Source organism: Tyto alba, unplaced genomic scaffold (genome assembly GCF_018691265.1).
Source record: "Tyto alba isolate M040663 unplaced genomic scaffold, T.alba_DEE_v4.0 Super-Scaffold_17, whole genome shotgun sequence".
Taxonomy (NCBI): domain Eukaryota; kingdom Metazoa; phylum Chordata; class Aves; order Strigiformes; family Tytonidae; genus Tyto; species Tyto alba.
Window position 1 is genome coordinate 10,323,166 of NW_024881279.1, and position 16,487 is coordinate 10,339,652.

The 16,487-nt window shown below is 42.4% G+C and overlaps 1 protein-coding gene across 1 annotated transcript; it reads left to right on the plus strand.

The window, feature by feature from the left end:
- The first annotated feature begins 284 nt into the window (after positions 1 to 284).
- LSM11 (LSM11, U7 small nuclear RNA associated) lies at positions 285 to 15,484 on the plus strand. Its single transcript, XM_042790152.1, has 4 exons — positions 285 to 711; positions 4,586 to 4,725; positions 5,489 to 5,572; positions 7,107 to 15,484. The coding sequence occupies exons 1-4, from the start codon at positions 294 to 296 to the stop codon at positions 7,509 to 7,511; spliced, it is 1,047 nt and encodes a 348-aa protein (XP_042646086.1). The 5' UTR covers positions 285 to 293; the 3' UTR covers positions 7,512 to 15,484.
- Positions 15,485 to 16,487: the final 1,003 nt, after the last annotated feature.

Sequence of the window (16,487 nt, forward strand, 5' to 3'; positions counted from 1 at the left end):
GGGAAACGTTGCTGCGCCGCACACCCTTTTACGGATTAAAAAGCAAATTACATTGCAACCCCCTCTTTTTGCCCCTTACCACCTCATCGTCCGGGGGGTGCCGAGCCCGGCGCTGCCGTCGCACCGGGGAGTTACCGAGATGCGAAACCGCACTGACACCGCCGGGACCGTAACTGCCCGGCCCCGCCCCCCGCCTGGCCCCGCCCCCCCACCTGGCCCCGCCCCGCCGAGCTCCGGCGGGCGGCGCGGCGGCGCCCCCTAGCGGCGGCGCCCCGTCCCGCCCGCCGCCCGCCATGGAGGAGGCCGAGGGGGCTGCGGGGGGCGCGGAGCCGCGGCGTCCCCGCCGCCGGCCCGGGGCCGAGCGCTCCCCCAGCCCCAGCCGCCTGGACGTGAGCTCCAACCGGTTCGACCCGCTGCTGGCGCTGTACTCCGCCAGCACGCCGCTGCCCTTCCCCGCCGCGCCCTGCTTCAACAACCTCGCCGAGTACGAGAGCTTCCAGCGCGGCCTGCTCCGCCCGCGCGGCCGCCGCTCCGCTCCCTCCCGCCGCGGCGGCCCCGCCGCCCGCCGCGGCCCCCCCGCCGCCGACCCCGAGCGCATCCAGCGTCTCCGCAGCCTCATGGTCAACGCGGGCCCCGAGCAGGAGGCGGCCGAGGGCGGCGCGGCGGCCCGGCGCCGGCGGGCGCCCCGCAATGTCCTCACCAGGATGCCCCGTAAGGGCGCGGGCGGGCGGGCTGAGGGGTGGCGGGGCGGGAAAGGGGAGCGAGGCGTGAGGGGTGGAGTGAGGGCGGAGGAGGCGGGGGGGGGCTGAGGGGGAGGCCGGGGGGCTGCGGGCCGGGCCCGGGTGTGGCCGGCGGGCGCGGGGTTGGGATGGAGCTTGGGGGTTCGAAGAGGGCGGCGGCTGAAGGAAGTGGTTGGGTGGCAGCGGGGTGTGGGTGGGTCGGAGGGGGAACTGGGGGAGTTTGGGTGGAAAACGGTACTTGCGTGCAGAAATGAGGACATTGCGTGCAGAAATGAGGAACGGTGCGTTTCACAGAACTGCTTACTCAGAGATGACGCTGGTGTTACGGTGATGTTCTCTGTTATTTGATTGATTGCATTCATCCTCCCGATTTTAGTGAAAAAAAGGATGAGAAACTGCTGTGAGTTCGAAAGTACTATTTTTACACCGGGAATCAGATTTGAGTCCATGCAGCTTATAATTAAATCACAATGGCAGCATGAGTCTGTAACGCACTGCTATATCTTGGTTACTAACTGTACATCCTGGGGGCATAACTACAGCGCTGGCGTTTCAGCTAACATGATGGTAGAACTGTGTATTGAGGTAGGAGGCAGTTGTGATGTTGCTAAATTCATCAGCTGTGATGATGATGCAAGTTTCTTGCATAAATTTATGCATGCAGTCATGGTAATAGCCCCTAAACACGAAGGGGTGCAACTTCTCTGCCTACACAGAGGATCAAATGGCATTGCTATCAAATGAGATGTAACTTAGTGCACTTAATTAAAAATACTGGATGTTTTGGGGAATCGAAGTATCTCTTCTAATCACCAGCTTCATCTAATGTTGTTTTTATAAAAAGGCAAAGCCCAAAATGTTCAGTTCTGAATACCCAAAGCAGAACCTTTTCCTTGTTTAGACAACAAAATGTAATGTATTCATTGCCATAGGTGCTTCATGATCCTAAATAACATGTAAACTCAGTGTTCTGCACAAATGCAGAAGTTCTGTTGGGGTAGGATTTCCAGAAGAACTGGCCTTAAATATTGATTTAGGATCTTAATATAAAGTATCTGTATTTGGATTACTGTGATGGAAATTGAAAAAAAAAAAAAAATCTCTGTAAAAATTAACTTTAGTGGTGGTCTAGCAAATAAATTACATGCTCCCATTAAGAGCACGTATTTCATATCCACACATCTAAGGCTGGACAGCATGGACTTTGAAGAAGACTGGCACAACTGACATAGAAAGTGCTATTCAGCAGTCTGGAGAGTTTTAAGAATAATTTACAGCCAAAATTTTGTTTTTTCCCTGTAAGTAGGGGGCCCGTCCGCACCGCAGGTGGGCCAGTGTTTGAAGCTTGGATTTTAAGGCAGTAGCTGCCTCTGAAAGTAACTGTGATACGTGGCTTGCTGTGCCCCGCGGTTGTGATGCTGTGCTCCCAGGTAGCTGTGACAAGGTATGACGTGTTCCTTAAATTCAGTGGGTCAGAAATGGAGCTAAAATTTTGCCTATCATGAGAGATGATTTCAGATGTAGCCATACAAGTAGGAAGGAAGCTACTTTAGCAGTGCCTCTTCTGGATCAGTTCAGGAGAAGCTATTTCTCATTACTTTGCATTTACCAAGGGGCAGAGAACTCATGTGCAGGCAGTTACCACAGAACAGTTAGAAAGGCATCTGATAATGTTCTGAGTTATTTCAACTGTTCTAATTTGCTTTGCTCTTGGGTTTTTGTTTGGTTTTTGTTGTTGTTGTTTTTTTGTTTTTTGGTTTTGTTTTTTTTTTTTCCCAATCTTGCCTCTTAATAAAGTCTACCCTGAGGACAGGGACTTGAACTTTACCAGAGTTTGGATCTTTATTTTCTCCCTCCTGGGGTACTTGTCCTCTGGCTTATAGTAGTTTTATAGTCATTCTTCAGAGTCCTGTTATTAAGCATGTGCTTATTTTATACAAATAAGGATTGGATTTTGAGTACAAAACCAACTAGGTAGCTTTTCCCTATGAACTGGACAATTATTAATACTGGTACTTAACAGCATCAAAACCACAGGCAAATCTAGCTGCCTGCAGAGCGTGGTCATTGCAGGTTTTGATGCTTGCAGAAGAGGTATGTTGCAAAAATAAATTCCTTGCATTGCTGGTTTTATTTTTTCTGGGAAGTGGACGTCAGACTGTTGAAAGGTTTTTGGATGATGTATTCTGCCCTTTTGATCAGGTGCAGTTGGAGGTTTGCCCTGGTGAAGCCAGAACCTTACACAGCAAGGAAAAGTGGGAAAAGCGTGCATTGTCTAGATTTGGTAGAGCTGTGAAATGTTTTCCACCAGGCCTAATGAGGTGCCAACAAGCAAAGGCGTAGTTGGAAATAAAGTTTGTACTTGGATTTTTATAGGAAGTTGTAGATAAAGTTCCTATGTAAGGGGAATGTTGGAATCTAAAATCTAAAAAAAAAATCTCACTCTAAAATGGTCCTGTAAATTCTCAGGGTTGGTTATAAAAAATGCCGTTATGTGCTGTAGTGATGGTGTCATCTGTGGTTCCCGTGACGGACCTGTGAATTCAGAACATAAGTTCATCATCAGTTTGTCTGAAGGGAGCACGGAGACTCATGAAAAGATCCCCGTAAGCAAAGCTGGGAGGTACTGAGACAGCTTATGCTCTGTGTGAAAGCAATTTTCTCCAGCTATCCAGCTGGAGAGGGCTGGCAAGAAGACAACGGATCTCAAAAAATAAATGTGATTAGGTTAATTCAGAGGAAACTGCTTTAGATTTCCCTGCTGTGGCTAAGAATTACAGTGCAGCCAAAAACAGCAGATCAGCTGTCATACAGTAACATTTTGCACTCACGGGATACATTTTTTCAGTGTGCAAACCAAACCTCAAATACATTGTCCCTAAAGCACAAGGCAAGAGAACATCTCTGACTCAGATATTTTATTAATATGATGAACTGTGTGAGATTTCAGACCAATACTTTTCCCAAATTCTTAGTAGGAATTGTACAGCAATCCTGGGGCTGTTTGCACCAGCAAACGGGTAGCTGTAATTTATCACTGGAATTGCTTCACCATGGTGTGGGTGGAAGTTGTGAAGTAAATAATATCTGTTACTCTAGATAATTCACACTTGAAAAGATTTCTGGTGTGCAGATGAGGCTTATGTGTATCAGGTAAGCTGTATGTTTTACTGAATTCCTTTGGTTTTACCCTGACTAAAAGCATTATTGTCCTGTGGTTTAGCATGTTTTCATTGTTGGTGGCTGCTTATAGTCATTTTATTTCTTTGCCAAAGACTTGTACAACTTTGAAGGATGTTCAGCTGGCTGTTGAAAGTTTAACTGAAACAATACATTCTCATCAATTTAAATGGATCCAGTTTAGTTAGCTGAAGAATTTAGTTTTCCATTGTTTCGGAAATCTCTTTGTAAAGCAAAGGAACACATCTGATACAATATTGACAGATTGTAACTAATCTGAGGTATCCTTAGCTAGGCATTTGTCTTTTCTGGGAAATTTTCTCTGCCTCTGTGGGCTTTCTATTCCCTCTGAACCACTTTTATTTAAGATTAGCATTACTTAGGATGTTTTTTAAATACAGAAAAAAAATTTTCAGTTAAGGCCGATTTGACTGCTGGTTACATAAAGCAAAACCTTCATGTTTTCTAGAGTCTTTGCTGTCCCCGGTGTAAGTAGAGTTTTGGTGGTCTAGTAGTTACAACTGCAGTATGTTACAGTGCTCTGGGGCTTCTCATTTCTTTCTCTGTGAAGACAAGTGTTGTACCAAGATCTGCCATACTTCTACATACAGTAGATTTCTACATATTTTATATATGTGTATTTTTTTGTTCTCTTTCTGTTTTAGTCCATGAAGGTAGCCCACTGGGTGAACTTCATCGCTGTGTCCGAGATGGTGTGAAAATCAATGTCCATATCCGCACTTTCAAAGGGCTTCGTGGAGTCTGCACAGGGTTTTTGGTTGCATTTGACAAGTTCTGGAATATGGTAATTATTGTTCCAGCCCTTGATTTATAACTGCTGTATTGAAAACTTGAAATTTGCAACAGGTTTAAGCAAGCTACATTCTGAGAAGATTAATGTAGTATTGTGGTTCATACAGCTAATTTGCCCTGCCACTGAGGGATGGGTTTCAGACTTTTAAGTGGTGTTTGGCATTGGATTGGTACATCTGAGAGGTGTCTAGCCATCTTAGAGAGGTTTTAGGTGAGAGAAAAGCTTTAAAGATTTATCAACATCTTCAGAGGTTTTGTATAAGAATCCAGGAAGGTAGAATATGAGGAATATCAGAAGTTTCCAAAGCTTTCTCTGCAAAACCCAGTCCTCTTATAGTGGTAGTCACTTCACTGTTTTCTTTCAGTAACACATCACTGGGATGTCAGTGACAAAAGATTTTCCCTGTGTTCTGCTTCATGAAGATCTTAAAGACTGTGGGTGAAAGAGCAGCTGTTAATTATCTGTGAGCCTGGAGCTGTGAAAAGTTTGGAAATGGGGCGGGGGGAAAGGATTTTGCAGGCAAGGCTCACAAAGATTTTTCAAGTAATGCAGAATGGGTGCAAGGCTTTGCTGTTGCTTTTATACCTCAGTACAACTTAGATGATTAAGAAACCAGCTCCAAAGCACAGCTTGTTCCTAGGATGGATTTTCTCTCGGATAGAACATAATTTCATTATGCTGTGACACAGAGCTGGTCCAAAGCTTCTTCATGTTTTCTTTTAATTTTGACCTTTCCATTTCTTTTATCATCTAGGCCCTGACAGATGTGGATGAGACGTACAGGAAACCAGTAATGGGCAAAGCTTTCTATGCAGAACCTCAGCTCACACTAACCCGGGTAGGTAACCATCTCCAGTTTTCTTTTTTTTTTTTTTAGTATCTCCTTTTTCAAAGTAGTAAAAAGGGAGCATTGATTGGAAAACTAGTTTTACAATTGAAATATTTTCACCTCTTTTTATTACAGATGACTCTCAAATGACTTGAACTGGAGTGAAAAAAAAAAGTTTTCTGAACTTTTTGAAAGTACTTTGTCCATAGTTCAGTGTTACAGAAGTTCCACTTTAGAGTTCCTAATATTAGATCACAGTTGTTGCCACTGCTTAGTGCCATATGCTGACCTTTTATAAGCTCACTCTGTGGTTTTTGATATATTTGTTCTATGGATTTTCTTCACCCATGACTGATCTGGTCCACATCTGTCCTGCCAGGTGTTTTGGCAGTGCATAACTCTGATACTAATGTTCATGGAGTGACAGTCTTTGTTTCCAGACCACGAAACAGTACATCTGTTTGGTCACTTGAACTTATAGTCTAGGTACTGTGAAGCCCAAGATTCAGCATGTTGCTCCAAAGCAAGACACTCTCTAGGATCCAGCTGCAAAAAAAAGATGTTTATGAAGTTGAGAACTGAAGAGATGATCGATGAACTTCTGAACAATGAAGGAAAAAGAAATGTGACAGGGCTGTGCCTGTTGAATGGCATAGCTCTGGGCCTTGTGAACACCAGAGAAGCAGCATCACAAAAACTTTTGAACAATTCCTTTGTGAGGAATTTGCTTTCAAATTCCTGCCTGTTTTCTGATAGATCCCACCCTTCCTTTTTCAAAGATTAGTTAAAAATAATCAAGTTGTCATTGTTCCTTAAGGCCACTCTCACAGGGATTGGCTTTCCATCCTGTTGCTGGGAAGAGACAGGCTAACTGAGAATCCTTTTCATTTGTCAGTATTTCATAAAAGTTTGCCTGCTGCCAGAGTGAAAGAAGTTTCTTTTCCAGTTTCAGCACCATGTATTCTTAGATTAATGAGTTCATACAGTGCTTTGGATCTGCTGCTCTAGCTCTTATTATTTTTCTATTGTTTGTGGTCTGCTCACCTCCCAGAATACCCCCACAGCATCTTTTAGTTTGTTTTGGGGAACACAGAAGGTCCATCATTTTTTCAGTATATACTCTTTGCTGATTGAGGCCCCTTATCTTGGGGATTCATGTCCTGCCTGAGGACACAAGAATGGAAATCTCTCTAATACTATCTGACAACATTACAAGAGCGTTGGGGAAAGTGAGCTAGTGGAGCAACTTGGTGCCTGTCTGTTGTTCCTGACCAGAGCTAAATGCTACTGCACAGCAGTATTGCTCCCCAAATTAAACTCCTCAGTGCTCACATAAAGACACTCCTACGCATGCAAGAGACCTTATGTTACAGTTTGACTTTGGCAAGAAAACCTAGTCTTTATTGCTGGTAAAGATTCTTCACTAATTGTGCATTGTAAGCTCTGATTTGGGATTGTATATGCAAATGCCACATAGAAATGCTGAACAAGCAGTCTCTCTTGTTTTACGAATGTGGTCATGTACACAAATATTCTTTTACAGCTGTTTGACAGACTCAAGCTGCAGGAGTCCTCAGTAAAGAAGGGAGCCGACTCAAAGGCTGTTTCAGAGGAGCTAGCCCTGACAAATGACACTCAGACGCTGGGATTGAAAGTTGGATCAGGACGAGGGAAAGCAGAAGATGAGCGCGAGAGGCAGAAATGCTTGGTCAGAGCTGGAGAAAAGAAGATGCCAGGTGACAGTTTGCATCTGGCTGCCAGAGGTGAAGCTGATGTGGGCAGCGGGACTGCCCACACAGAGGGTGCTGGTGCTGGTGGTACCCGTGCCAGAAGCCAGTCACGGAGAAAAAAGCGGCCCAAAGTGGATTATCAACAGGTGTTCACACGTCACATAAACCAGATTTTTATTCGAGGAGAGAATGTCTTGCTTGTCCACTTAGCACATTGACTTGGCTGAACCTTTGTTGGTATATTTATTTGGTAGCATGAATTGCCACTGCAGCTCTCATTGCTATTTAGTGTTCTCATTAAGTATGATGGTAGTGTGACTGGTTTCCCATTGCCATAACGAGGTAGGGGAAATAATTCTGACTGGAGCATCCTGAGCTTGATGCCAAAGCAGTCATCTTGGATCTCTGTTGGGGGCCTCAGGACAAAGTCAGCAACACAGTTATTTCTGTGAGATGAGGGAAGTAAGCACAGAGCCCGCTGCTCCTTAAAAAGCTAAATGGAGAGGGTTGGCAGAGAATTTTGGCGTTGCAGTTAGAGGAGCTAATTATGGCACACATTTAAGGAGCTTAAGATACAATCTCCACCTGAAATGAATCACAAATACCATTTTTCATGTTCTGAGTAATCTCAAGAGAAGATTGTTAATGAAGCCAACAGTTTATCTGCTGTTGTTACATGGATGTCATCTTCTCTAGACATAATCCTGATGGCCATTTTGAAATAGTCTATAAAAAGGTGGAGTGACATACTTCTGATGGCTATTAGCCTCTTCTTCATAGTTAGCTCTGTAATATCCTGTGTGATAGAAAATTGAATTGAATTTTCATTTTAATTCAATTTCAGTAAGAAAAATCTTACTAGAAAACTGTTCTTTTTCTGTGAATGATAGCAGGACTTTAATTTGTTTTCAATATCAAAGCTTAGGCTTCTATTTGTAATGCTGTGCTTTAGCCCTGTGTCACCAGCAAGCAGCTAATGTAGCTGATCCAGGGACCTCCATATTTGGAGTTTATCTGTGAATGTTGTGGATGCAGGTGGAAAATTATACTTTTATATTTCACCCATTCGCTACTTAGTGTAATAGTGAAGTTTGCAAAGATGTAGTTTTTCTTCTCGGATTTAAGCGTTTGTGCTGAGCACAGTTGTACTGTATCTAAGCGCCTTCAAGTTCCCTCTATTGTAACTAGAGGTGCTGTGTCTCCAGCAGTTCTCATGGAGCGGAAGTCTTCATGGGTCTTTCCTATCCATATGAGTGATGCATCATCTAATTCCAGTTGAACTGAGCTTTGGAGGTGTGCCTAAAAATGTTTTGAAGTATAAAAGTCGAACTCAGCTCATCAGTGGGTTTATTTTAGCAAGGTTGTTAAGCTACTGTAGATCAGGCCAGGCTTCTGCATGTATAAACTGCTTTCCAAGAGAGCCACATGCAGAAGTTTGAGGGTAAATGAAGCTGTTACATTATCTCATATGTTCCCTTAGTTGTCAGAGGACACTAGATTTCCCACTGCTATTACTGTATTCTTCTCAACTACCTTGAGCTTTGCAGCAGCTCCATGTATTTAAGATAAAGTTGGAAAATAGCTTTATAGCAGGTCTTGTATTGCATATAGAGGTCATAAGTCCTCAAACCGAGTGTCTGTACTCTCAGTGACATATGTTTCTGTTGCTGCAAATGCAGCATACTGCTTGCTTGTCATTAAGGGTATGTCTGGTGCTTGGGCGAATTGCAGAAATTGCAGGAGGTCCTGGGCACAGAAAGCAGCTGTATGCCTCTGGGGGAGCCTGAAACTTTTATGTCAGCGTTTCAGATGAGATGGGGCTTGGATGGCAGATCAGCTCAGCCACTGAGCTGCAAACCCAAGTTCAGCCTGGGACAGAACTGCCTTAGAATAAAAAGCACTGGTGAGGCAAAACAGTTTCATCAAGAGTGGGGGGGGGAAAAAAAAGAAGGGAAATAATAACTACAGTTTCCCATTATACATAGCTTTATTGCTGTAATACCTTCCTACTATGAACTGAGACTAGACACTGAAAAGATTCTTCTCTTGGAGGTTCTTGTTTCCTCTCCTTTTGTGCTGTTCTTGTTTGTATTCATGTGGTCTGCAGTTCTTCCCATTTTTTAAATATTTTTTTTCCCCTTTTCCTGTCAGTACTTTGTCTTCTCAGGACGTTCTAAACTCTGGTTTAGGAAGATTGTTCTTGTATTCATCCCTAGTTGTCCTGGCTTTCTGAACCTTTCCTGGTTGGCTTTCTGTGAGGTTGCCGACAAGGCAGAACCCTCATGAACTATTAGAAACGTGTGAAGCTAGAAACAAGGGGCATATTTCTGCTCCTGACTTCTCTGCAGATTTTATTGCAAGTGAATATTTTTCTTCATTATATTTTTGGTTGTGGGTTGTTCTTTCCCCTCTGCTTTCTGGCTGCTTTGCTTTTATTTCATTTGCTTGGGTTGACTTATCTCTGCCTTTTCCATTCATGCCAAAGGTTACTGGTTTTGACCTCACCTCTTTCCTTGATACTTGACCAAAGGGTGACAGATCTCCACTCAGGCGTATGTTATGACATCTAATTGAATTCTTGCTTTTCTTTACCTTCTATTATTAATTTTCTTTGTCTGCCTAGTTTATACTGCCTTCTGCATTAAATAAGGTACAACTACCATGAATGTTCTTGTGGCTGTACTGCCCTCTTTCCTTGGCAGTTTACACTTCACCAAGTTCTCAGTTGCTACTAGAAGTCTCAGCGTTTCCTTTCATCAGAAATTTTTCTCTGAAACCTTGCAGGTGTTTGTTGCTTCACAACTACAAGTTTCTTTTTTTTACATTTTATGAAAAGTGCTGGTGCTTAAACTTGCATTTGTGCCTTGATTTTTTATATGGTCATGGACCTGTTCTTCTAAAACTGTCACCTCAGTCAACAAACCTGGTTAAGAACTATACAGTTTGTCTACTTTTTTTGCTCTACCTCATGAAACTGTTCCTCCTCTGTTGTCATTGTTGTCTCATCTGTGGAGTTGGTTAAAATTCTGTCTTCCAATTTAGATTTAATGGCTTATTTGGTGGTTCTTCGTTTGTTTCCTACTTCCCTATGAACCTCTCTCATTATTTCCAAGCTGCTTCCTAAATACAGCCTCTTCTACAACTTCAGATCTTCCCAGATGTCTTCCTTTTCTCTACTTTTTATGACATTGTATCTTTTTAAGGCCCATTATCAAAATGCTATTTTATGAATTTTTGTCTCTTCCAAGCATAGCATTTGTGACTTTGTCTCTTTCAGGCATCATGGTTGTGACTAAGCAAGTGATCTGTGTTGTCACTTGCATGTTTAATACTTCAGAAAATGTTGCTCTTTAAATAAAATTGAATGTGATGTTCTGAAATTAAGTCTTCTACCTCACTTAAGTATACATGTAAATCTGTTTGTTTTTTTTTTCTAAAGAAAACAACCCTTGGAAACAAATGAGCTTTGTTTTTTTTTTATTGTTTCCAGTTATTTCATGTTTTTCCTTTTCCAAACTCAGCATAAAATCCAGGTTCTTTGTTCAAAAAGCTGTCTGCTCCTAGCCATTCCTCTATTGCAGCAGTGTCATAAAGATGGTGTGAGCATAGACAACTGGAGTCATTATGCTAAAGAATGAAGAGTAGGAGTGGGAGTGTCTTAAGAAACAGAGCTGTGTGAGAGTGAAAAAGCTTTGGACCAAATCTAAAGAACTTTCTGGAAAGAATCCACATACTGGTTGCAGCCTGTCCAGTATTTCCAGGACATTGTTCAGCCTGGTGCTCAACAGCGATTCCTGGAGCATGTTTATGGTGAGGTACCATATTACTGCACGGAACAGTGTTCTGTACTACCTTTGAAGAAGTGTTGAGGTAATTTGAGAATTTTTTAGAATAATTTCTGTAATATCAGACAAATATAAAACTTGTGAAATGTTATGATGCCAGCTGCAGAAATGATATCATAGTCTTGGAATGTGATGTCACATATATCTCACAGTGTCATCATATATCTTTTCATTGCCAGCACAGTTCAGTAGGGAGCCAAGCCCCATGGTTACTTTAAGAGTGGTGATTTTATTTGTACGGTGATGTAATTCTAGGGACCTTTGCAGATAGTCTGAATGAGATTTTCATGGAACCACAGCATAAAAGCGTGCTATGCTGTGGGGATGTGGGGAAACTGGTAGGGAGGATCGAGCTGAGAGCTGCAGTGTTACCCTGAAGTTATGGGTGTTGTGGCTGGGATTATTTCTTGCCAAACTCTTTTGCGCAGGTGCTTCATTTATATTGAACGCTTCTTAAACAGGGCAGTGGTAGTAGAGTAGATAAGGGAGCTTGTAAAAAGTGTGGCTTTAGTTCCTTCTCTCAACTGACTTGTCCAGCTTGTTAATTGCCTGGAAGGTTTTTTTTTTTTTAAATTTAGAGCTGGATACTTGGCATGTCCTCACCAGGTGATTACTGAAGTAGTCCGTGAGTACTGTTTTCCATCTGCTTCTTGTCCTTCAGTTTCCAGATTCGTTGTTTCTGATGCATCTTTCCCTTCTGTATCATTTAGAAGCAGGGCAGGAGTAGACTTGACTGCCGGCTGTTTATTTCCCCCTCCATAAGGAATGTTACTCCATCTAGTTTTGCATCCAGATAGGCTATTCTTGGTTTTCATAGTATTCTCTGCAGACTTTTGGAATTACTTGGTCAGAAGAATTATTCAACTTGGATTGGTTGGAGTAAACATTTTTCTTGATTTAAAAACATTTTTTTTTTACTTATTTACCTTCCCACAGTGCTAGGTTTTCCTAGTTTGCTGTTGCAGTCACCCACTTGCACTTAGGAATTACCATGGGTTGAAGAAGCGTCCAGGAAAAAAGCAACAGAGAAAAAATGTTTCATTTTTGTTGAGTTTGATGTTCTGTCCAACATGCTGCCCACACCCTTTCTATTGCTTATGGACACTGACATAAATGAGACGGGTGACAACAATTATTTTATCCAGAATCTTGAAAGAAAATGGAAAGGCAGCAGGGACAGAAAACTGTGAAAAAAGAGAGTTTCTGAAGATGTGTATCTCCAGGTAAACTTCCTGTCTTTGATTAAACAGATCAGAATTATAACCACCATATAAAACTGCAAGCTCTGCAACTGGATAAAATTGGAAGGCACAGTTCTACACCCTTTCAGAGGCAATGCAGCCACAGTAGCAATTGATTCCTTCAGCCAGGCAAGCTCTTTCCTGAGAAGCTGTTGTTATATGTTAGTGTCTGCCTCAAAGCATAACTGTAAAATACTGTGAATTAATATGAAGATGTTTTCTCTCCTCCCTGCATTGCAAAGTGTAAAACATAAATGCTAAAGTGTGCATCTTCTGTAGCCCAGAACTATTTCAGTTCATGCTTTTGCTTCTTGACATTGGCTTAAAAATTCGAAGTTTGTACTATAGGAATCCTAAGGCAGTCTTTGCTATAACATTATGAAAGGCTAACACTTACTAGAATTTATATTGAAAAACTAAGGTATTACAGAATTTGTGGAATTCTTATTGTAATTAAGGTATTGCAAACAAGAAATATCTATTCCTAAGGATATTATCAAGATGCACAGATGGAAGTGTATGAAGCCACAACTGGAAGAAGAGGTGATAAAGAAATACTTCCCTTCTTCTAGTGAAGGATGATCCTTGCCCGTAAGAAGATGGCAAGTACAAGGATTTGTGATGTCCTGTCCTGTATTATCTTTTTCAAGATGCTGCAGTGTACACAGTGGTGAGATCTGAGTATGTGGATAGAAGATGACAGGGGCAGCCAGCTGCAGTAGGAACTCAAGGGGAGAGACCTGAGATCTTAGTAATATCCCTCTAATAATGAGCTAGAAGTCTAGCAAAGGAGGATAGAGTCCAAGATGAGCTTCATTTTTTAATTTACCAAAAATATTAATACCCTGGTAGGGTTTTAATTTAGAAACTTTAACTTGGTCAGACTTTTTTCCAGCAGTGCCTGTGTCTCACCTTCAGGTAAACATTATTATAACTTTTTAAATATAAGTAGTGCACTGTTCATGTAGCCAGTAGTGTTCATTTTATATCTAAAAGGTGCTTTTAAGAGCCACTGTCATGAGAAGGAAACATCCATTTTCAGGAGGTTACATGACTTTTCTTCTATTCTGACTTAAAACCTAAGATGAAAGTGGCAACATCTGGATGTAAGTAAACCAGTTAAAATTTACTTGAAGAGAAAACCAATTTCTTAAAAAATCACAGATTTTTCTGTCAGGTATTGTCAATGTGTCAGCAGGAAAAATCATCAATTGTTGTGTGGTTGAAATGTGGTGGAGAAAAACCTTGCTATTTAAGAGCATCCTTTGCTGTCATCTGGTTTTTACCCATTAGCAGCCTAGGCAGAAAAAAAAAAAAAAAGAGGCCGCTTGGGAAGGGATAGACAAGGCAGTCTGACCGTCCTCCTCTAAGTGGGCACTGCAGGGTCAGTGCACTTGATGAAGTCTTTTCTTGATGGAAAAAAAGTGTGCATAAGTTAATGCAAGTATAACATGTGCCTCTCTGTACATTTTCCCAACTGCAGGCTTCCACGGCATGCGGAAAGTGGGAAAGCAGACAAAGGAAAAGGAGGAGCAAGGAATTGCTTGGTGATAACTCCTCAAAACGGGAGGTTGCTCTCTAGCCTGAACGCTTTGCATGACTTGTCCAGCACTGGGCAGTCGTGCTCTGTGGGCAAAGGGGGAACAGAGGCAGTTCTTGAGTGCGGCCTCCGTTACGTTGTGAGCTTTCACAGCGTGTGAACTGTTCCCCAGGAGCCTCTGCCAGGCTCTGCCCCTAATCACTGACACGTTTGATCCCTCCTCTCAGATTTTGCAGGGGAAACCCAGTGGGAGAAAAAACAAGTAAGGAAATTTCCGCTTTTGAGGCAGGGATGGTAGGGGGCCTGGTTATCCTTGTTAGCTTCCTGGCGGCACAGGAGAAAGGACTACTTTAGTGGAGGAGTATCAGAGATGGCTTGTCTCATGATGTTTACAAGTCCTTTTAGATGTCACTGTAAGTGCTCTTGCTCTTAGGTGGTAGAAGTGAAGGCCTGTCAGGGAAGGAAAATGCCTTCTGATGTTCCTGGATAACTATTTTATTAGCTGCTAGCTTCACAGTGTACACTTGGATGACTTAGCTGAAGAAAATTAGTACACCTGAGACTTTCAGTCAGTCTTGTATTCGTTTAGAATGAAAAGTAGTTTGATCAGTTTGTGTAAAAACATATCCATCCTTTTTTCCTCTCAAAAGATCAGTGCTCTCCCTCAGGAAAGAAATGAAAGCTGTTCCTGCTCCTATAGCGATTGCTTCTGATTTTCACTGCTTCAAAGCAAAGTGCAGCTGTGTCATTGTATCTTCAGTGTGACAGATCATTCTGAGATGAGAAAATGAGGGAAGTGTTCAGTTTCTTTAAAACTAAAATGGGCATTACGAGGGGAGCAGTTGTGTTGACCTCTTTTCAGGTGGTGCATGCATCCACTGTAGTTGCATGGATTGGGACTTGTTAACCAATTATCATCTATAAAACTTCCTTAATAAACCACAGAGGAGCAGCATGACCTATGAGATTGACGTGGGATTAGAAGTCAGGTGCTGACAAATTCTGATCTCTCTACTGCCACTTGCTCACTGAATGGCCTTGGCAAGTCACTTCCCTCCCTCTCCCTTATGCTCCACAGCTGTAATATATCTGAGAGCAATCCTTGCCTGTCTCACAAGAATTTGGGGAAGTGGTGAATGCTATACAAGTGCTAAGTATTGTTATTAAAACTATAATATGTCAGGTAATGCAGATACATAGATCATCTGCCCTATTCAGGCACTTGACTGTTAGCCTTATGTCTCTGCACACTAAAAATGTGCAGGATACCAGGTACAATGACGCACTTCAGTCTTGAAATTACTTATGTCTTCAAGGTCAGTTTTGGTGACTTCAATTTCTGTTTCACAGCTGCAATACCACATTTTGGTCAAATGGTGATAAATGAGAGGGTAACTCGTTTGCAATTCCTTCTCCGTCTTCCTAAATATTTTGTTTCTTAGGAAGCTGATGCTGCTATGAACATATTGAATAATACTGAATTTGCAATATTCTGCTTTCCAAATAGAAATGTTTATATTTAAAATTGCTCAGACTGCAATGCAATAAATAGATCCATGTAACAATTGGCTTCAAAGTATTTTTTTTTTTGGTGCTCTGTCAATACACTTGTGTCAGTGATGAAGCTACTACTGCAGCAGTTAGGGCAGATGCCTGGATGTGGAGACCACCAGGTTTGTATGCTAGCACTGCTATCAAGTGACGTGATTTGGGGCCAAACCAGTCATCTATGTGTTCAGAAGTGTATTAATCTACAAAATAAGAATATCATTATACCTGTCTCTTAGAGGTGCAGAAGGGAAGCAAACTTCACGTTGAAGAATTTAAGAACTATTGGCCTGATCACTCAAATGTCTGTTACCTTAGTGTGTGGTCTTCCACCCTGAGACGGTTTTCCAGGATCAGGGAGGTCCAGAGCCAGCACCCGAGCATCTGGCCCAGCATCTGCATAGCCCGTGGGGATCCTGACTTCCAGAAACCGGTGCTGATGTATCCGGATCAGAGATGCTGCGTGGATGCAGCTTGCTGGAGATGGTAATGTACCCGTGCTCTGGATTTCAGATGTTTGCTGAAAGGCATAATTCCCATTGCAACCTGGGAACTGTCTAAAGAGAACAAAACCTGCAGTTTAAAGCCAGGAGTGGCAATATGAGGATGCATGTAATGAGAAGGATCAGACAAGGAATTCACAGAAGAGGTCTGCAACCCATTGACTTTCATTTGCATTTTAAAGTGGTGTTTTACACAGGGAGTCTGCCCTGTCTTCCATGTGTCTGATGTTTCCCTGATGTCTTACAAGGTGATTTACAGTCAATGTGGCAGTAGACTCTTGCTCCTGTGAATTGCAATTCTGTCCGTTTAATTTACAAGTGCAAAGGACATGAATTTTTCTTTGATATTTGTGCAGGTGCTTAAGGGTAAGTGTGTGCTCAAATACCTTAAACTGGAGTCAGAACTGTTGATTAAACTGCAACAGTTGCATTCCCAAGCTGTCGGGGAAACAAGTTCTGTACTGCCACAAAAAAACCTGACCTGACCTTTTCTCACTGGATTTTACTGCTCATAAAT

Bases quoted from the DNA above. Each gene is read 5' to 3' on its own strand.
- LSM11 (XM_042790152.1), top strand. From the start codon at position 294: ATGGAGGAGGCCGAGGGGGCTGCGGGGGGCGCGGAGCCGCGGCGTCCC. The intron at 712-4,585 runs GTAAGGGCGCGG...TTTCTGTTTTAG, and splicing joins TGTCCTCACCAGGATGCCCC to TCCATGAAGGTAGCCCACTG. The intron at 4,726-5,488 runs GTAATTATTGTT...TTTATCATCTAG, and splicing joins TTGACAAGTTCTGGAATATG to GCCCTGACAGATGTGGATGA.